Genomic DNA, 21,966 nt, shown 5'->3' with positions numbered 1-21,966 from the left:
GCTGTGCTGTGATTGGTTGCTATGGGCAATAAAGGCAATTTTTGCTATAGGGCTTATTCACACGAGCGCATTTGCCGCAAAATTTGCACACGCAATACACAGTGAATAAAACCCATTGATTTCTATGTGTTCATTCCCATGAATGGAATTTGTTTGCGCAAAACATCATGCAGCATATTCTGTTTTCGTGTGTATTGCGCAGTAACATAGCACATATTAAATTAATTCAACTTAATTGCCCATTGAAATCAATGGGAGCATGCTTGAGTGCGCACGCAAAGATGCACAACATGCACACGCAAAAATACAGTAAAGTAGGCACGGGCACACACCTCTGTGAAGCCGGCCTTAGCGTAAAAAATGCATGCATTAGCGCAATGTATTTCCGCCGTGAATGTTGTACTTTTGCAAGCATTTTGGTGTCCTTTTTTTTATCAACATGGCCATCTCATATGGGCCCTAGAAACAGTCCTCCCGTGATTTAAAAGGATATGTAGCCTAATTTTTCCCGTGACATTGCGCAAAATAATTCTCAATTACGTGGATATTGGGTGCCTATGGGACCTTTGATTCGGAAATACGCACTAAAATAGAGCATGCTGCGTTTTTTTTGCGTGCGCACAAAGACAGAAAATTATATTTAACCCATTGATATCAAATGGGTTCTATTCTCTGCGTATTGCTCGCACAAATACGCCGCAAACACATACATAGAAAACAGCCCTTCACATGGGTGATTTTGCACGTGTTTTCATATGCATAATATACGCGACATGCTCTATTTTTGAGCACATTTGTGGAACCAAGGGCAGCATAGGAGTCCACATGGAACTGCGTGATTTTGCATTGTTAATTGATAACACCTGGGACTAATTAGGCTGCTCAGTCGGTTTAAAAATGGAGTGGGTATATACTGCGCTGATGTGAATGAACCTGGCAACACAAAAAAAGTACAGTAGAATATGCAGATATACGCGCGAAAGGACGTGATAGAACTGCCTACACAGCGAGTGAGGCCCAAAGTGTTTCCTAGTTCTGCCAGACAACGACCTTATGACTGTCCTGGACGATATATCAGTGGCGCTGGTTGGAAAAAGTGTACAGTAGCCATGTAGCTAAGCATTCTATTAAGGCATGCCACAAGCACATCTCAACATGCAGAAAAACACAACAGCCCTAGAGGTCATGAAACCTGAACGGCACCCTGCTATCTCATTCCGGGGTGCAAAGACAAAAGGAGCTTGCTTGTCATTTAAATGGTTAACAGCTGTCATTTGCATTATCTCCGATCCTGGCTGTTGTGGGTGTCAACTGTCAAAGACCGCCGGGACCTCTCGTACCATTCAGTCAGCAGCTCTGATGTTCCCAGTAATTGACAGGTTTATTTCCATTCCTGTAACCATAACTTATAAATGGCGACTCTCTTCCCCAATGGCGCCCTAGACAACTGCCTGCTCCTCCTATGTCTTGTCCTGGCATTGGTATCATATAATGTACTGTACATGGACTATTACGAGGTCCTCTTCACTATCACTTTCCTAATATGACACATTGGCTGCTTTTCAGATGTACAGCTTAATTTCCTATAAAAATTCTATGGATTATCGGAGCGCAGTTCATTCTGAGCTTCAATAATCGGCTTTAGACAGTTTGGTGGAATATTTAATTGAAAAATAAAATGATATTTAATTGAGACTTGATGTGATTTAGACAAAGCAAGGTCAGCAGAAAAAAGGCGATCTGAAGTCTGTGGCAGAAGGCAATGTAATAAGCCTGGCCATTTTGCCTGAGCTTATCTTAACATGGGTTGTCTCAAAATCAAAGTTATCTCCTGTCCACAGGAGTGGGGATAACCTTATGATCTCTGGAGGGTCTCGCCTCTGAGACCCGCACCAATCCTAAAAATTGTGGTCCAGGTCCCCCTCTTCTCGTCACTGCGGTGACACCAGACAGAATCGAATTCTGAACAAGCATATACAGTGCAGCTCCATTAATTTCAATGGGGCTGACAGAAAGTGCTGAGTGCTTGTACTCACCTGCTTCCATAGTCCCTTTGAAAGTGGATGGAGATGCACCGCATAGGTATGACTGCCTCAGCATTCAACTTTCTTCTCACTGCAGTAAGCCTACATTGAGGTAGGACACGGGACCCCCGTTCTCAGTGAGATCTCCACTAATAAAGTTATTCCTTCTCCTGTGGATAGGGTATAAGGCTGGCTTTTCACGGGCGTATGCGTTTTTTTGCACGCCTTAGCATAAAGTATTTGCGCTATGTACGCTGCGTTTTTGCACATGTATGAGTGCATTTCACTGTATTCTTTTAGCTCAAGAAAATATATTGTTCATTTTCCATAAGGTATGGAAAGCGACATTTTTGACATATTAATTTACTAATTCACAGTTCGACTAGGGGTTTCTTCATATGGGCGTGGTTTCGTCCCGTTATCCTGCCGTGATAATCACAGCTGCCTAAAAGGACGAAACAAAACCATTGATTTCAATGGTTTCATTTTCATTAGCGGTACACCCGCCCATGTGCAAGTGGCTTTACTGCCCTATTTTTTTCTCTTCAGCTACCTAAATTATTTTTGCTGCATTTTTTTCCATGACATAGAACTATTTTTTAATATCTTTTTTTTCTTGTTTTTGTTGTATTGTGGGTAAAAAGGTAAATAAAAATTATTTTTTAGCATTTATAGCTGTTTTTTTATTAGTATATCTACGCTAACATAAAGTATGGGAACAGGTTCCTCACTTTGTTTTGGACGTTTTAATATATAATATGCATGGTTTCTGATTACAGGGCGTATACAGCAACTGTTTTGGTTGGCATTGGCTTTGGGTCATTTTCTTTTTTATGTACATATTTTTATTTTATTCTGTAATTTTTTACAACTTTTTTTATAACAATTTTTTTTACAATCTATGACCCCCATGACATCATACCGGTGTGAGACCTCTGGGGGTCATTAACATTGCCTTTTTTCTTTTTCATTACACACTTTTGCACTGTAGCTGGGGCATCCATAGAAGCCCCAGTTACAGGGGAAAACATCCCCCTGTAGTGACAATAGTCATTAGTAGAGCTGATCAGAGTTAGCTAGGACTCTGCAGCTCTGCTATAACAGGGGGCTCACGGTAATCACGTGATCACTAAGTCGCATAGAGGAAGAAACCCTTCCACCTTCACTTCTTAGTACACAGCGCTCATTGAGTGATATGTACCTGGGAAAAGAGAAGGCAGAAAGGGGTTAAAAACCGCTTCTCCCTCGTCTTCCGGGTTTTCAGCTAGGACTAACAGCTAAAGACCTGCTTAATTGCAGGAGCAGAGGCTTTAATTCTGCACCGTATTTTTGCTATTGGCAGGGATGAAAGCCCAGGTCCAAGCGTCATATATTTACTGCGCTTGGCCCTTAGGCGGTTTAAAAAAAAACGGGAATATAGGTCCCGCCATATCTTTCTCACACGTAGAAAAACTACGTGCGAGAATGATAGGGGAAGTCTTATCTTTTCTCGCACGTAGTATTAATGCGTGAGAACCCCACTAATGAAAACAAAACCATTGAAATCAATAGTTTTGTTTCGTCCCGTTTTGCGGCCAATCCCGTATTCGCTATTGAGGCCATTACCTCCTTTACCCGTCACAGGCCTTTGCTTCCTACTCACTGTCCATCACTACTGGCATGTAACATGTTAATAACAGTTATCGAAATGAAGCTCACTTTGAGAAAATCTGCGATGTCGCCTTCTGCGCTCCGCGCGTAGCACCTCCGGATTTGGCTCATAAAGCTGTTACGATTCCAGGGATTTCTCTTCACTTTGAATTTCTTTAGCACAAAGTATATGTTCTAAAACCGGCACGTCCGCAGTCCTGAGCCGCACAAATGAATGTGTCAGTCTTCTCAGAAATAATTTAACACCTAGAAACATAGCATTTGAAGACATAAAAGCTTCGCTTGGCACATGCAATCTGCCAATTTCTCCCTTTGTTGCAGAACCACAGACCTTCTGCTATTTGATCTTCGCTTCTATTCATAATAGCCTTCTGCATCTCCCCAGGATTTGGAGTTCTCTCATTGTATATGCTTCCATATCGTGTGCTGAGAGGGTATTTTATGAATAACAGCCCTGGTCTAAAAGTAGAACATCCTCAAGTGTCCCGGAGCCTCCAGCGCTGCAGCTTCAGATCATGACCTCCTGTTCTAAATATGTTTCCCTCTGAAATCTCTTCACTTTCTTTAATCACTAAATCCCTTGATATGCTGATAAATAAGCCTTTATGGAAACCTCAAAGTTTTGTATCTACCTATACATCTATACGTCTCGTTCTTTCCCAAGATACATTGTGGTTCCTTGTATGTCTCAAGGAACATTCTTCTTATTTGGTTTTAAAGACACAACCAAAGAACAAGTTAGAGACATTGCATGTAAGAGCTGCATGCCAAGGCTCATAGATGTTCTATGAGAAGCAGAAAACATGCCCTTTGTTAAGGTCATATGCGCATCAAAAGGCAGACTATACAGGACTGTGCAAAAGTTTTAGGCAGGTGTGGAAAAAATGCTGCAAAGTAAGAATGAATTAAAAAAGTGAAATTAGAAGTGTTTAATAGTTTTTAGTGAATTAACAAAGTTTATTAACAAAAGAGACATGTAAATCACATCAATATTTGGTGTGACCGCCCTTTACCTTCAGAACAGCATCAGTTCTTATAGGCTAATAAGGGAGATGGAATAAAACCTCTATAGTGCCACCTATTGTAAGGCAGCATTCCAATGCTGCCTTCCAATAGGTGGCACTGTAGAGGTTTTATTCCATTTCCCTTATTTGCATATTACCCAGAGGAGCATGCATGGCCATTTGAGTCTCCTCACTCACCGTCTAGGTGCTCTCCCTAAGGAGAAAAGATATTATTTCTGATCCCCTTCTTATAGGCTCACTTGTATACCATTTTTGAAGGAACTCGGCAGGGAGGTTGTTCCAGACATCTTGGAGAACTAAACACAGATCTTCTGTGGATGTCGACTTGCTCAAATCCTTCTATCTCTTCCTGTATTCCCAGACAGACTGGATGATGATGAGATCAGGCTTCTGTTGGGCCGTATCATCACTTCCAGGACTCCCTGTTGTTCTTTACACTGCAGTTGTTAATGACGTTGGTTTTATCTTTGGGGTCATTGTCCTTCTGCGGAATAAATTTGGAGCCTTCTATTTTTTTTTTAAATGTGTACTTTGCAGCATTTTATCTACACCTGCCTAAAATATTTGCACAGTACTGTAGGTATAGCAGATTCCATTTGGTTGTTACGTCAGGCACAGGATTACAGAAGACCACTACCAGCTAGTTTATAGCTTCAAGGTCCTACTCCAGAACCCCAACAGATGATGGATGATCCCTGCTCCCATATATTGGTCTCAATCAACTAGATTGCCAGAATTTGATCTCTATTAAGAGATGTCAGGATTGGAAACCGAGAGGACAACCAAACCTTCCAAGTATCATTAAATGTCTTTTAACATAACATTTTATGTTTCTCAATTATAGGTTGTAGGAGGTAAGATGTCAGAGTCTGGTCATCTCTGCGCTTATATCACCAAAGTGAAGAAAGGGAGCCTGGCAGACACAGTTGGACGACTACGGCCAGGTATTTCTGTCTATTAAACCTTGCTGACTGTTGCACAGGAAAATTATGATCTAGGAACCATTTATTTAAGTAAACACAGTACTACAACCATATATGCAAGTTTCTTTGCTGAAAGTGATTTCCACTATGGGAGGAATAAAGGGGCATAATCTGGGGGGACAAACTACTTGCCTATATTGCCGTCTTACGCAGAAAAATAATACTTGTGCTATGTTAGAGGGATCTTATATGGACACACACTTCTTAGATTAAAGTATTGGTAATCAGCTGATCCTGGGCCGACTTTAGGTCACAGTGAGCTATTTTACTAATTTTGCCCCTTTGTAATGTATAAGCCCCATTCTGCCTTTTGGTGATTTCGCCCCCTTAGTCATTTATAGGCCCCACTCTGCCTCCATAGTGGTTTATAAGCTTCACTCTGCTTCCTTAGTAACTTATAGGCCTTGATCTGTCTCCTCAGTAATTTATAGGCCCTGCTGTGACGCCTTGGTAATGTATAAGTCCCACCCTGACATCAATTTATTGACCTTGTTCTGCCCCCTTAGTAATCTATAGGCCATGCTGTACCTATTTAGTAATTTATAGGTCCCACTGTGCCCCTGAGTTATTTATAGGCGCCACTTTGCCCCCTACGTCAGTTATAGACCCCATTGTGCTCCCAGAGTCATTTATAGACCCCCCTGTGCCCCTGACTAATTAGTGATTAATAAGGTCCTAATGTGCCCCCTGAATCATTTATAGGCCATGCTGTGCTCCCTGAGTTATTTATAGGTGCTACTGTGCCCCAGCCATAAAATATAATAATAAACTTACATCCATCACACTCTCATGGCATCCTCCATCATCTGCCTTTGCCTTAGATTGACTGCTTCCTGCAGTGTCGCTGTCATAGTCAATTGTATCCTCATATTAAAGAAATGAATGCAAATGATTTCAAAGGCAAATCCAGACTGATCCCACCCCTAGGTGGACCCTCCCAGGCTCAGTGGGTCCCAGTCACTCCCCGTCATAAGAAAAAAACAATATATATTATACTGATAGGCAGTCTGTCTGTATTCTGCTTGTGCAGAAAGTAGCAAGAAAGCAGCACACGCAAACCAGAACAGCTCAGTCAATAAATATTGTACAGAATCAAGCTTAAACATAAATACACTACCAGAACCAAGTTCAGTACATAAATACAGCCCCAGAACCAAGCTCAGAACATAAATGCAGTACCACTGAGCTCATAGCATTAATGCAGCACCATAAAGCAAGCTCAATACATAAAAACGGCACCAAGACCAAGCTAGTAGATAAATATAGCATCAGAACCGAGTTCAGTACATAAAGACAGCACTAGTAAGTACATAAGCCCCACCCTGACCCCTTAGTAATTTATAGACCTTTTTCTGCCCTCTTAGTAATTTATAGGCCCCATTGTACCTATTTTGTTATTTATAGGTCCCACTTTACCCCAGATATATTTATAGGCCCAACTATGCCCCCTCAATACATAAATACAGCACCAGGACCAAGCTAGTAGATTAATATAGCACTAGAACCACAAACTCATAGCATAACATTCATATACTACACATGTGAGTGTCCTCCGAAGATGTTCATGACTCCACTATGTTCCTGAGATGTTCTATCATATTTGGGACATGGGTTTGGCAAGAGAAAAAAGCAATGTAAAACATCTAGCAATTGTGTTGCAGATTGTCTTGTCCCTGTAGAAGGCTGCACCCCATCACCTTCACCCGAGCAGCTTTGTCCAGGAGTTATTGAGACTATAGTTGTTGTGGCACAGTCTTAAAATATTGCACACCTCATGTCTTAACATTTTCAGTGGGACCCAGATCCATCGTATTCGGGGTCAGGTCACCGAAGAGCCATTCACGTCATTTTTATCCTCTCAAGAGATCCACGACGTTCAGAGTTGAGGGTTAAAATGTGCATTTGTCAGTCTGAATAAATCACTTTATCGCCCCTTACTGCAGTCATGTCATTTTCAAACCCTGAGCAGTTTGGATCTGCGGGAATGATTGATGTTGCTAATTTCCTCTACAATCCTTACTGTAAGGTGTAGCCGAGCTTATCTGAGCCGTCCTAGCACCGCAGCTTGTGAAGTCGCAATTTGCTGTATCCGTGGATGTTTCAATAAAGCCGGAATGATTTCATTTGTATTTTTAGCAAAATGTCTAAAAATAGCATTTTCATGTCTCACCTGTTCATTATTAAGGTTAATTAGGGTAAGCAGCATTACTGAGCACCAGGTGTTAACTGCTCCTGATGTGGCTATGAGAATAACACTGTACAATTATATTAGGGTGCTTCTCACATAACAGAAAGATACGCTAGAGACAAATCTATTGCAAAACCTGCCGATGTCATAGGCCGGCGTCACACGCACGCGTTTGCACAATGGGCATTGCATATTTGTGTTTTACAGTGTTTTACTGTACGTTTGCGGGCCCCAAAAAGACGCAACATTGCTCCCATTCATTAAAATGGGCAATTAAATTAATTAGTTCAATATGTGCTATTTTCCTGCATAAATACACAGCAAATAGAGCATGCTACGTATTTTTTTGTGCAAACGAAATGCAAACGCAAAATATGCTAATGTGAACAAAAAAATTAAGATCAATGGGTTCTATTCATTGCATATTGCACAAACAAATTTTGCATGCCAAAGGCCATATGGGTGTGTTTGTGCAGCATTTTGCGCGCCCAAAATTTGCGAACGCTATATGCAGTGAATAGAACCCATTAATTTCAATAGATTAATTCGCATAAGCATATTTGGCACGCACATTCCATTTCCTATGCATTTGCGCACATAAATAGCACATACTAAACTAATTAACTTTAATTGCCCATTTCAATGAATTGTAGCATGGCTGAGAGTTTCACTGTGTGAGCAAAGGCACTCGATTCGCGCACAAAAAGTACAGTAAGACCAGCTTCACACAGGCGTAGATGTATTTGTGTGCTCTTGAACGTAGTGCTTTTGTGGAATGAATGGTGCTTTTAGCACGCGCATTGGCATATTTTAGTGTACTTGTCACTTCAATAGGACTCAGCCTGCAGTACCCATCCAGATCACCGTGCAATGTACGGAACTGTTTGTTTCCTGCAGCAATGACTCATACACAAATATATTGATCCAGGAAAATAGCTGATCGACAGGACTTCCTGGGAAGCCGAACCCCGCCAATTTGCTATCAATGACGTATCCTGGGGTTATCAAAAAGTGGCAACCGCACTCAAAATACATTTGCTATCATTTTTCGTATCCTGAGGATATGTCATCAGTAGCTAGAAGTGGCACAACCCTTTTAAGGACAACGATTAGAAAAACATGGCTGCTTCATGTTTCTTAGCAACCACTGGGCTTCATAGCTGGACTAATTTTCTTGGTCTTGTAATCCTAAAATCAAGTACTCCTCTAGATCTGTTTGGCAGAAGTCATTTCTGTATAAGCTCTCGATGTAACCTTTCAGATATGTAAAGGGACTATTTCAGAACCGGCAACCCCTTTAAGGGCCTTTTACATGGCCTGATTCGCTCAAACATTTTCTTGATCATCGGTCGTGTAAGAGGGCCAACGATCAGCTGATGAACGAGCTGGCGGTGTCTTTTAAGCAAGCATTAAAATGTTCTCTAGTCAGTTGCCCCTCTGTCTGTGTGAACAGGTAGATATGCAGCTACCCGATCATAGGTGTACGGGGATGAATGGTCATATTAACGATTGTTTGTACCTATAAGGTACAAACGTGGCAACAGCAGTGAATGAGCACGGATTGGCTGGCTTTGTCAATCGGCACTCATCACAATTGTCAGCCCATGTAAAAGGATCCTCACAATGGGGTTTACTACAAGTTCACCATGTCCAATAACCTTTCTACCCTCATTTTCCTGCAGGTGATGAAGTTTTAGAATGGAATGGGCGGATTTTACAAGGCGCCACGTTCGAAGAAGTTTACAATATAATTCTGGAGTCCAAACCTGAGGCACAAGTAGAATTAGTGGTCTCCAGACCAATAGGGTAAGTCTTAATGTCATTTCGTTTGTGTGTCTACGGCAAAAACTATCATGTAGGGATTGTAATAAAGTAGCAGGATACTTGTTATGCTGTATCTCGATATGTATATATTTAGCGCAGGTTCTCTAAGCACTCGCTCACACGAGCGTACACATATTTCCTGAGTATTTTCTGGCTTTATTGCACATGTAAATACTCAATGATCACTGTCTATTTACGCGTGGAAATAGGCTTCTTCCTTCCTCCGTAAATATGCAATATGTATGTATCCTGTATTCACTGCATATTTTTACCGCTCCCATAGACTTGCATTGGTTATTTTGGGCCATACGATTGTTTTCATGCACTTGAAAAACACGTTTGAATACCCCATTGCAAGTCTATGAGGTTTTAGCACTACATATTACGCGTGTACAAAATACACACGTAACATGCAGACAAAATACACACTTGTGAGCGAGCCCTATGTCAAAGTGTTAATCATACTCACCTCAACCCAGATTTTCTTGAAGAAGGGTGAGGACAGAGTTAAAGGGGTATTCCCATCTCATAAGATGATGGCATATCACTAGGATCAGCTATCCCTATCTGATTGGAAGGATCTAACCTCCAGGAATGAAAGGGTAGTCATAAGGCCCATTTACATGTAACAATTGTCGCTCAAAATTAGCTCAAACCAACAAAAGTGCACGATAATCGTTTCGTATAAGCGCAAGCCATCAGGCATTTTGTGTTCACTTTTCGTTTGTCTCTCAGTTTCAGCCTGCAGAAAAATCATTGGTGGATCGCTCACTTCTCATTGTGTTTCACATAGAATGTGAGGTACTGAACAGGAAGTGAGCGAGAAGTGAACAATTCTCAACAATGATCTGCCTGTCTATACAACTGCGAGCGAATTAGTGCCGCCGTCACTCGCTCGCGCGCTCATTCAAACAAGAATCGGCTTGTGTAAAAAAGGTATTATCTGGCACTGCGGCAGCACAGCCAACAGGGAAAATGCCGCACAGTCACATGGCTAGAAGGGTCTCTGCACAGGGAAAAACACTTAAAGGGCCACAGCTCTTATTCAGAGCAGAAGCCCCTTCTTTGTTAAGATATTTGGGGGTCACGTAGGTTAGACCCCACTGATGATGCTGTAGCAGTGCTGGATTGGCCAAATTCTGAACATGATGTGTTTTAATTTCAGAGATATCCCCAGGATACCTGATAGCACACATGCCCCACAGGATTCCAGTAAGTTGTATGCTCTACTGCATTTCATTGTATTTTTTGTTTGGGCCTGCACAGAGTTAATGCTGCCATCATATGACGTAACGCCAATCAGTTTACCAGTCTTGATCCTGATGTCACGGTATGGGACCCAGTGTTGTAATTGGAGATATTATATGGCCGGGTGTGGGTTTACTACAGATTTTTGCAAAAATGTGAACTCCTCACAATCATTATCACTATGTATAATGGTTACAATGATAAAGGATCACATTATTGTATCAGGTAAATGAAGAGCAGAACAGTTACAGAATATGCATTATGGAGTAGAATAGACATTTATTTTACTATTATGGGGACCTTTTTACTGTGTCTGTAAAAGCTATTAAACTCCTTAATAGCTAGCTGAGCCCAAAGTTTCATTTGTAAGTTAGGTTCCCACTATGTTTGCATGCATTTGAAAAGTGCAGCTAACTGTAATCTATGCCACTGTATGCCTACTGATTCTCACTGAAAGAAGCATACACTTTTCTTTGCATGCAGTTGGAATGCAGAATCAATTATGCTTTTCAATGCACTTAAATCATCGATATGCCGACATATTATGGTCAAACACATCTCAAAAGGGCACACTTTTGTCATATGTCTGACTAATTAGTGTTGAGCGAACCGAACCAGTAGAACCCCGTTTCAGGTATAACTGCTAAAAGTTCAGTTCAGCACAGACTCAAACTGAGCTTTTTGCAAAGTTCTACCCAAAACAGAGTTCACTGTCCTGAACACTAGTCCTGAATACTGGTGTATAACACTGTGTAAGACCCATAAGGGCGTGTATAACACTCTCAGAGTATTATACAGGGCTTTCAGCGCTCTTTGGGCTCTTTCACACGGACATATTTTTCATCAGTATTTTGTGAGCCAAAACCGGAATACGGAAGAAATACAAATCTTTCCATTCTACTTTATTTCTGGATGTTCCACTTCTGGTTTTGGCTCACAAAACACTGGTGAAAAATACACCTGCATGAAAGAGCCCTTAGACAGTGTTTTCCACCTGTTTTAGGGGCTGTGCAGAATCTCAGGTTCGGTTTGAACTAATTTGGACCAACCAAACCTTTTGCAAAAGTTCGTCAAATTGGCTAAACCAAACTTTTAAAAAGTTTGCTCATCAATAATCCTAATCAGTACGAAATGTCTTCATAATTGGAAAATTCATTTTTTTAACAGTTTCTCAAAAAATATATTTTTCATTATGATTATAAGGTTCTAGTTCCTTTGAATCCCAGAAAATGGATCGCCCCTCCATATCCGTTACGTCTCCCATGAGCCCTGGAATGTTGCGTGATGTTCCCCAGTTCCTGTCTGGACAACTCTCAGTATGTACAATAGTAACTTTAATTAAAGCTTTGCTGTGTACTTTACTTAACTTCATAGTGCAGTGGTCCTCATTCGCAATTATGACACACAATCCAGTGCAGTCCATCCCTGCATTTCATAATCTATGTCTTAAACCACATACTAGAGTAGCCATTAGACTTCAGACCTGCTAACATGACTTCTTTTTAATAATATGCCTTTGTTTTGCTCTAATTTATGTTCAAAGTCATCTATGGAACCTACTACAGTCATCTTTATCCTTGTTACAGAGTATGACCACATTAGAAAACCCATGCTCATATACACCATTAGGGAGTTAATAGAGGGGTCCTCTGTTCAGGATCCTCTTCTCTTGGCTAGAATGAATACTGCTTACAAAGAGCATCTGTCATCCTGTTGGGCCTTTCTTGTCCTGCATTACACAAGTAATTGGTTGATTTGAATGAGCACCATGTAATGCTTCAACTGTCCTGTAGAGGCAATGCAGGGAAATGTAACACTTACTGTGAAATTCCTCACAGATTACAACTGATCGCTGGGGGTCTCTGCAGGGGAAAAATTTTGTGATCAGCTTATTGTCAAGGAACCATTCTAATAAGTACAGAATGTCCAAAGTGAAAAACCCCTTTAGCACTTATTGCAGTGGAAAAAGCATATTATACACCAAATAAAAGGAACAAGCTCTACTTGAGTAGAGTCTTGGCTGTCTTATTTAGGATTTGATGACTACTATGTCCTGTGACTATATGGCATTGACTATACTTTGAAGGCTATACTGCCTTTTCTCTCCAGACAAGTAAGATGTAACACTGGTGTAGGTAGAAGAGAAGGGGCCTCTTTTCAAATATTAAAGTGGTTGTCTGGGACTTTTACTATAGATCACTCATCCTCAGGATATGTTATTAATAACTGATCAATGGGGGTACGCCACCTGGGATCCCCATTGATCAACTTATTGCCAAGCCTGTTGTCAGTGTGGACAACGCTAGAAGTAGATAGCGCCTCTCTGTTGGAGTGGCCCGATTTGGTACTCAAGGTACAGCTCCTATTGAATTCAGTGGAAGCTGTACCTCTAATACCAAACTGGACTGCTGCAATGTTGACAGCGCCAATTGCTTCCAGCACTGTCTGCCTTGACTGTAGGCTTGGCGATCAGCTCACCAGCGAGGATTTCGAGTAGTAGACCCCTGCTGATCAATAGTGTTAAGTCTCAGACAACCCCTTTAAACTGGGCCCCTAATTAGGGTGCCAGGTTTTGTGAACCAGGACAGAAAGGCCTAGTGTTGTTTCCCCTTATCCACCCTTTCCATGGACCGTAGGGCGAGTTTCCCTACACTTTTTTGCTAACAATGCAGCTTCTCTGGAGAGGAGAGTCTTGAACTGGTTCTCACTACTCAATAGCAAAGGGCAATGCACCAACTAGGGCCTGGCCCCTCTCTCCAAGGGCCCCAAAACATCTATGTGGTCTACCCCAATTGTCTGTATGCCCTTGAGGGGTAACATTTCCCAGAATAATCAGGTATACTTGATCTACAGACAGATTTTATATTATGTTGGAGCAGAAGTTTAGTAGATAACGTTTATAATGCACTTCAGAGAACTCAGCTGTTCCCACAGGATATCAGGACTATAGCTGGGAGGAGGGTTGCTGGTGGAACATGTGATAGGTCTCGCAGGGGATGCCAATAAGCACTCTCCCTTGCCAGAGTATTTATATATAAGGCTAGGGTAACAAAGCAAATCTTTGATCCTATTTTATGTTGGGGCTGAAGTTTAGTAGATAAAGTTTGTAAATGACTTGAGAACGTGGTTGTCCCAACAGGATACTAGGACTGTAGCTGGCAGGAAGGTTGCTGGTGGAACATGTGATAAGGTCTTGCAAGGGATGCTAACAAGCAGTCTCCCTTGGCCAGGGCATTTATATGGAGGGCTAGTGTAACAAACTGAATCTTTGCCCTGTGTGAAGGAAAGCCTAGCTATGACTCTGGGACAAGTACTAGTAATCCAGAAACACAATGTAGTTGCATATAGTCCAGATTTCATATACTAACCCATGCCATAATATAATATAGTATCTTCCCAGTAGTCATGCCTTCGCTTTATTCCTAACTATCCCTAGTGCGTCCAGTAAAGTCCGTAGGGGGCTTAATTTATGATGTAACGTTTCTCAGTAATGCTTCCTTACTGTTCATTTATTACTTCATAGCATTCCACCCACGGACTCTTAGTGCATTGCTTCGTCCTAGGGGACTCTAATGGGGTGAGATTAGGAAATGTTATATGCCTTCACAAACATTGCCTCTTTTGCTTTCTCGTTAATTGCTGCAGTTTATCACTTATAATCATTACATTGAAGGGATGACTACATTTATGGGTAACTACTGGGCCACGGGGATCTTATTCTAATTTAATACTATAAAACAGTAGTGAACTTGACACTAGTGGTGCAAGAATGGTACCATGTTTATTAAAGGGTACTTTGGACTTTGTGAAATTGACGCAATTGGCGATAAATTAGTAAAATATGGTGGGTCTGATGATTTACGCCGTTAATCTAAAAAGAAAAAATCAGCATATAGTATATGCTAACCTCAATAGCTAGAAATACAATGGCTGATTTTAGCTGCACTTAAAATAAAGCATAGAGAGTAGCCCTACCCAGACTCAGCTGCAAGAGTATCGTTTTTCAGCTCTCCCATGCGATATATTCCTTCTGAGCTTATAGGAGATGTTGAGTAGTGATAGAGCAATGGATTTGTGTTATTAGAGTATTTCCACGGAAGAAAATCCGCTGCAAAGCTGCACTTTTTTCAATGAATCTCTCTGCACATGAATGTACCTTTGCAAAATTTTCTTTAGGCCCTATTCACACGAATTTGTGCTTACGCTCGTGTGAAGGAGCCCTTAAAGTAAATGCGTATGTGAAGAAAACAAAATCTTTTCTCCTTAGGGAGAGCACCTAGACGTGAGTGAGGAGACCCAAATGGCCACGCACGCTCCTCTGGGTAATATGCAAATAAGGGAGATGGAATAAAACCTCTACAGTGCCACCTATACAAAATGCACTCGGGTGGCATGTGTGTGTGCACTCCGTTTTTTTTTCCATTAAGGTGCACGTTAAGGTTTAAACAGACGAACGTATGTGCAAATACACTCGCCGCAACAGAGCGTATTTACGCATGAACAATTCATAAGTCTTCATCAATGTGGCGTACTTTTTACGGTTTAGTCTGGCGGGGATGCGGGTCCGGTTAGTTGCAACTATGGAACATATTAATCAATGTTTAGTAAATCTATAAGAGTCAGACATAGTACAGAACATTTGCCATGTAAGTATTAGAGATATCTATCATTATCTGTGCAACATTTTTTTTTAAGTCACAGACATCACTCAAATTAATGACAGGTTTTTACACAAAACCCAAGACTGTAATAATACGGTAAAACTGTATCTCATACCGAATCCTAGTAACATGTATTGTATAGATATGAAATTAAATCTTAATATATTTTTGTGAACAACATCCATTGATCTAAAACATTCCACCCTCCTGCAACTTTCACAGGTGTCTTAGTTCACATATCAATTTACAGCAAGTATATTTAATACCTTATCTTTTCTGAACGGAAGTAGGACATTGCAATTTAATATTATCTCCTCTTACTGATGTGTGCTTTAGTTATGTGAAATACAGATCCCATATGCTTCTAACAGCAGGTAAAATGTCAGAATGTCAAATGCACAGTCGGACCTCATGTGTAGTGGCTATAATTAGCAACCTTATTCCACATTTACACATCATTGAAGATTTTTTTTTGTATGGAGAAACAGGCTTATCAGATGGGCTAAAGATAGTCTCGGGAAGTCGTTTGCTCCTTCTGCCCATTGTCTTTTTGTGCATATCTGTTGACTAGTCAGATTAATCCTCATTGTGTAATGCAATAAGGTCTCCGTAAAATGGAGGGTAATGCGGCCATAAAACTACATGACCAATAGTATTGTGCTGTTTTCAAATAACACAACCACGAAGTGCCAAAAACAAGCCCCCATAATACTGCCATTCTGTGCCTACATAATAGCTCCTTACATTGCTCACCAATGAATGCTATGCATTGCTTAAAGCAACACTCCAGTTTCACGACAAAATTCCGCCCCAGGGTCATAGCGGGACAGGAGTATATATTTCCTGCAGCTGTTCTTCTCTCCTGGCCCATTTTCCATCTTCCAAGGTGGCTGACCCAATCTTAATCCTTGCAGTGCATTGGTAGCGTTAGATTTCCAATGCACTATACCTGCTCTCTGATTGGCCATAGGTTAGTGCTGCTTATGTGACCAGCTATCAGAGAGCAGTGCACAGTGTGCATTAGGTAGTTAGTAAATTGCTGCAGCCATCTTGAACAGTCGATAATGGAGCCCAGAATGTGTGGAATGGAGGGACAACAGAGAACAAATGCAGGTAATATACCCCTGCGAGGATGAAGGAATCCCCTGCCATAGCTGTCACAGCTGGGGCAGAGGATCGCAATCTTCTCCATATGTGTTCAATGGGGCCGGCACTGCTGCTGCCAGCGGCATTGAAAGCAATGGCCATGGAGCTACAGTCATGCGCATTTTTAACATGCGTGGAGCGCATTTTTTTCATGCACACGTGTGTGCAAAAAAGAACCCGCTCGTCTGACTGAGCCCTTAAACAGATGGCCTGGCACCTGATATATTTGACTACTACTAATCTTAATTGTATAGCAGTATCATTTCGACATTGTATAGCACTGTTATAAGATTATGCTATGTGTGGCTGTTATTTGGCCACTGTATGATGGTAATATTTGAGGTCTGTAAGGTGGTATTTACTCAGGCACTGCCTAGTACACGGTGATTCAAAAGTAATGGAGCAAAAGTAAAGCCACGTTCTTCCTACATGGAGTTACAAAAAACAGCCAGAATAACATGAAAAGATGGAAGAACTCTTTAGGTTTTTATTGCAGTTTACAGATGTACCAGTGGGCACCATTGGTGACACGGCAGATGTCAAGTTACTAGTCCAGTTCTGCCCAGATGTGTCCTGGCATATGCTCTGTTATTAATTCAAGTGCAGCACGGATGCATTGTTTTAGGTCACCTAGTGACACCAAAGACGCCCACATGGGACATCTGTAAGGTGCAGTAAAAACTTGAAGAGTTATTCTATTTTTCCTGTCATTCTGGCTGTTGTATGTCAATTCATGCATGAAGAAATCAGCTTTACTTTTGCACCCTTCTTTTTGAATCAGCCTGTATGTTACTTTTGCAGTGTATGTTGCTGATGTCACTTTACAGCAGTATTATTTGGCCAGTGTATACATTGTTTTTTGTGTACTATATTGTGTTACACTGTATGGTGTAGTTATTTGTGCACTATATGATCATACGCTTTATGGGGACCACCAACGGAAGGTACCACACAGGTCACCATGGAACATAAAGGATAACTTGCTGATCAGTGGGAGTCCATCCAACCAATGGGTCCACCACAGATTTAGGGGCTTGGAGAATCTCACAAAGTAGGCAGTGGCGGTGGCAAATGCACACTGCTACTCCATTCATTTTAATTGAACTACTGCAGATAGCCGAGTTCTTGCATTCAGCTACAGTATTGCCACTCATCCCAATAAAATGAATGGAGCAGTGGTACACATGTGCAATGCTGCTGCCTTCATTGCAGAATGCTCCGGACAGCTGTTCTCGGGATCGGTGGACTTCCTAGCAGTTGGACCCCCACTGATCAGCAAGCTATATCCTGGGGGATAATTTGTTTTCATGGAACAATCCCTTTAAAAAAAAAAAAGCAAAAAAGCGATGTTATTTAAGAATCTCAGGGGAATTGTCTGCATATGTTTGTACAGTTGATCTGTAGTATGTACAGTATAAGTGGTGCCAGTAGATAAGTGAATGTTACTGCATTATAAGCCAGCCATGACTTTGTGCTTTTGGTGTGTACTTTGTTGCTCTTGATGTTGATTTCAATACTTGTGTTTTATTTTGAATTATCTTTTAATTTCAGCTTGTTGTCTTTTTGGTTTTTGTTTTATTGCTTTTTTTCCCTTTTTGTTTAATTTCGCTTACCAGAGCCAAAGCCTTAATAGAAGAACAGCGCCTTTTGTTCCTAGGGTCCAGGTAAAGGCTTTTTCTGCCTGACACTAACTAAAGCTGTGTGTTCATATTTTGTTTTTTGTTTTTGTTTTGTTTTTTGTTTTAGTTTGGAAAATGCATTGGAGGAAAACTGCACATTTGGTTTGTTTTCCCCTATCTTTTGAAGTGTGTTGCTAGCTTTGTGCATTCTCCTTGAGCAACCCCATATAGTAGTGCATGAACATAGTAGCATATAGGGAAACTTTAAAGAGACGAGGCATTCCGTGGCTACTTAAATATTTATTTAAAACCATTAAACTGCATGTTTTATAGCGGTTTTCAGCACCAAAATCCACATTTACCAATCATCCAAAACCTGGAGCCAATCAGGGAGGTACAGTATTGGCTCAAAGCAGACCATAGGGGCCATATTACATATCCATTCAACACAGGTTAGTCCTACGGCCATGTGAATGTGGCCTGTTCTTTATTTAAAGACGATTTAACTGGGCAAGGAACTCATGTGGCCGTATCTTCTTCTGTTACTAACCTAGACCCAAATGCACTTCAGGTTTTCGAAGGCGGGTCTGGTTTTCAACAGAGCTTCCCTTTAATGAAAAAATCCTGCAAATATATTTTAAATAGATGGATAGACAATCTTCCAGTAATAAAATATACTAATAAACAGTAATATATGACTACATGCTTTCATTTAGGCCTCACTTTTCACCATAATAGCAGCTTTGGAGTTCATCTAAAAAACTTTGCTCAGCTGTTTCTAACAAAAGTAGTTCTGCTACAACTAACAAATCCAGCTTTGCTAAACCTTACATGTTGAGCTCTTAAAGGGGTTGTAAAGAGTAGATTGAGTGAAGTGGCAGTGTGCCATTCCATACATCTTCAGTGGTACTGCAGGAGATAGCCGAGCACTTCTAATCAGCTTTTTCCATCACCTCTCTTGAAAGGAATAGAGTAGTACCAAACTTGCTCGGCCACCATTTCATTCCATCTCCTCCTCCTTGTGGGAGGTGCTGCAGTGAGCCTATAGGGACTTAGGACCCCTATTCTTGGGATTGGTGACACCCCCGCCAATCAGATTTATATCCTACATGCGAAAAAAGTCAGTTGTGACACAACCCCTTTAAAGTTATATTCCCTTCGCAGCAGGTTTTCCCTATCCATAGGATAAGGGATAACTTGCTGATCCATGAGGTCCAAACGCTTGGACCACTACTGATCCAGAGATATCAACCGGGCATGTCCCAAAGTTCTGTGCACATGCTCGTTTCCGCTGTATTCACTTAAGTGGCACCACTTGAGATAGCCAAGTTCAAGCACTCAGCCACCTCCGATGGTTCCATTGAAGTGAATGAAGCAGAAGCACGCGTTCATGGACTCCACTGCCAGAACTTTGAGATGCACCAAGGCTGATGCAGTGGGGCTCCCAACTTTTGCGCCTGTATTACGTTTGTGTGAAATTGACCTAACAAATGCAACTCTGCTACATGGTTTTATCTGACTAGTGGCCACGTTTCCACGTGCGCTTTACCTTTATTTTTTACACTTGATAAATAATGAGTTTTTTTGTAATATAAGAAACTTTTACGACATTACGGTTTTAAAATCATTTGCACACCAAAACTAAAGGGGCGATGCATGACGTCAGTGCCCCTGTGTCATGATCCACCCCTTCAGACCATGCACAAGGCATAACACAGAACAAAAGTTTTGTTTAAAGTCCCTCTTTAATTATATGAATTGCTGCAATACAGACGCAATTCAGTCATAAGTATTCTGGTCCAAAGTATTAAAGGGGTTTTCTGGGACTTAAAAAAAAATATATATATGCTTAAAATGCTTTAAAAAAAAAAAAGGATACTCAGTTACTATTCTAGCAGTTCCTTTTCCAGCGCTGGAGCCTCAATGCTTGCCGCTGTTACCTCGGAAGAAGCAGCGGGGATAGGGGGGGTCACATTTTATTCATTGTGCACATGACCGCTCAGCCACTCACAGGTTTCAGTGGTGATTCTCCAATAGCCGCTGAAGCCTGTGGTTGGATGAGCAGTCATGTGCCCAATGAATGGCATGTAACTACCTACCTCTTCTTCCGGGTTCTGACCACCATGCACAAGCCTTGGAAGGGGAGCTTCTGGAGTAGGTGGGTATTCATTTTTTTTAAGTATCAGAAATCCCCTTTAAGTCTTTGGTCAATACATGGGTTGTTAAAGGGGTTGTCCAGGAGAAAAAAAAACATGGCTTGTTTTTTGGTTGTTTTTTTCTCTCTAAAAACAGGGTTGTGTCTGATATTGCAACTCGGCTCCATTGAAGTGAATGGGTCTGATCTACAATACCACACACATCCTGTGGACAGGTGTGGCACTGTTTTTGGAAAAAATAAAAAACAGCCACATTTTTCTAATCCTGGACAACCACTTTAAAGCCTCCAGAATGTGAAGTCAACCACAGACATATAGTTCAGGATTTACTTTGTGTACTAGTGCTCTCTAAAAACTAGTGTACACAGTCACATTCTGAAAAAAATATCCTGTAAAAGACCAATACCACTTGCAAGGCAGTTTGGTGAAGGATTTTTTGGTGTGCTGTGTGCAGTTTTTGGATTCAGGCCTTTGCCTTAAAAACTGCATCAAAAACACAAAAAACTTGTACAACAGCACATGGTTAAACCCAATGAAGGTATTGTATGAGAAAGAGCACCCTTCTTCTCCATGGCAGTGCCTGGTATTACAGATCAGCCGCTTTCCCCCGAACACAAGCCCTACAACATTGGTTTATTATGATATCTTTATAACTAGCCGCAGTCTCTTTAAAGCTTTTATTATCAACCCACAACTCGCTTCCTACTGCATTTTCCAACATGTACAAGCCTGTAGTTACAGATCAGCACATCCAGTTGTACCTTATTCTATACAGTCAAAATCTTACATTTAGTGGCCACAATAGTGGGGATTTCTCCACGGTTGTCATTTGAGCATTTAATCCAAGCAAATGGGAAGAACGTCAGGAAGGAAGAAGTTGGTATAAGTTCTATGAATAAGGTACAAATTGGTCACCTCTGTTTATGAGTAATATGTTTCCTACCACTAGTCTATACTAACCCACCGCATGCTGTGTCACTGCCATCACTATGGTTTACGGTATAGAAAGTATGTGAACGTTCTGTTTTATTGTACTATGTGCTGTAGCTAAATGTGAGTTATTGCTCTCTAGGAAGAACTTTAGATTTCTTTACAATAATATCATTCAGAAAATCGGAATTACAATCTTAAGGAAGTGTTGATATATGTCTTATGGGGAAGAAATGCAAATGTACAGATAATTTATTTTACGGACATATATATATATATATATATATATATATATATATTACTACACATACTTGCATGATAGATAGATATGAGATAGATAGATATGAGATAGATAAAAAAAAATCTTGTTATTTGTATAGTGCCAAGTTATTCCGCAGCGCTATCAGGTAATTTATTTACTACTCATTTTAACTTCGAAAAGATGGAAGGCTGAGTCAATCTTGAGCCGGCCACCTGAACCACCCGGGGGATTGAACTTGCAACCTTCAGGT

The 21,966-nt window shown here is 41.0% G+C and overlaps 1 protein-coding gene across 3 annotated transcripts in view; it reads left to right on the top strand.

The window, feature by feature from the left end:
- Positions 1-21,966, top strand: part of RIMS2 (regulating synaptic membrane exocytosis 2) — a 690,919-nt gene that overhangs the window by 441,271 nt on the left and 227,682 nt on the right. For 2 of the 3 annotated variants that reach the window (XM_066578097.1, XM_066578100.1), the window contains 4 exons: positions 5,544-5,643; positions 9,553-9,676; positions 10,860-10,906; positions 12,146-12,258. In XM_066578097.1, coding sequence (XP_066434194.1) covers positions 5,544-5,643; positions 9,553-9,676; positions 10,860-10,906; positions 12,146-12,258 — 384 coding nt within the window. Of the gene's footprint in view, positions 1-5,543; positions 5,644-9,552; positions 9,677-10,859; positions 10,907-12,145; positions 12,259-18,365; positions 18,414-21,966 lie in introns of all 3 variants that reach the window. The other variant, XM_066578099.1, reaches the window with a different exon arrangement.

The sequence above is a fragment of the Eleutherodactylus coqui genome, chromosome 9, assembly GCF_035609145.1.
Source record: "Eleutherodactylus coqui strain aEleCoq1 chromosome 9, aEleCoq1.hap1, whole genome shotgun sequence".
In the NCBI taxonomy this organism is placed as follows: Eukaryota; Metazoa; Chordata; class Amphibia; order Anura; family Eleutherodactylidae; genus Eleutherodactylus; species Eleutherodactylus coqui.
Note: the sequence above shows the minus strand (reverse complement) of the source record. Positions and strands in the feature narration are given on the sequence as shown.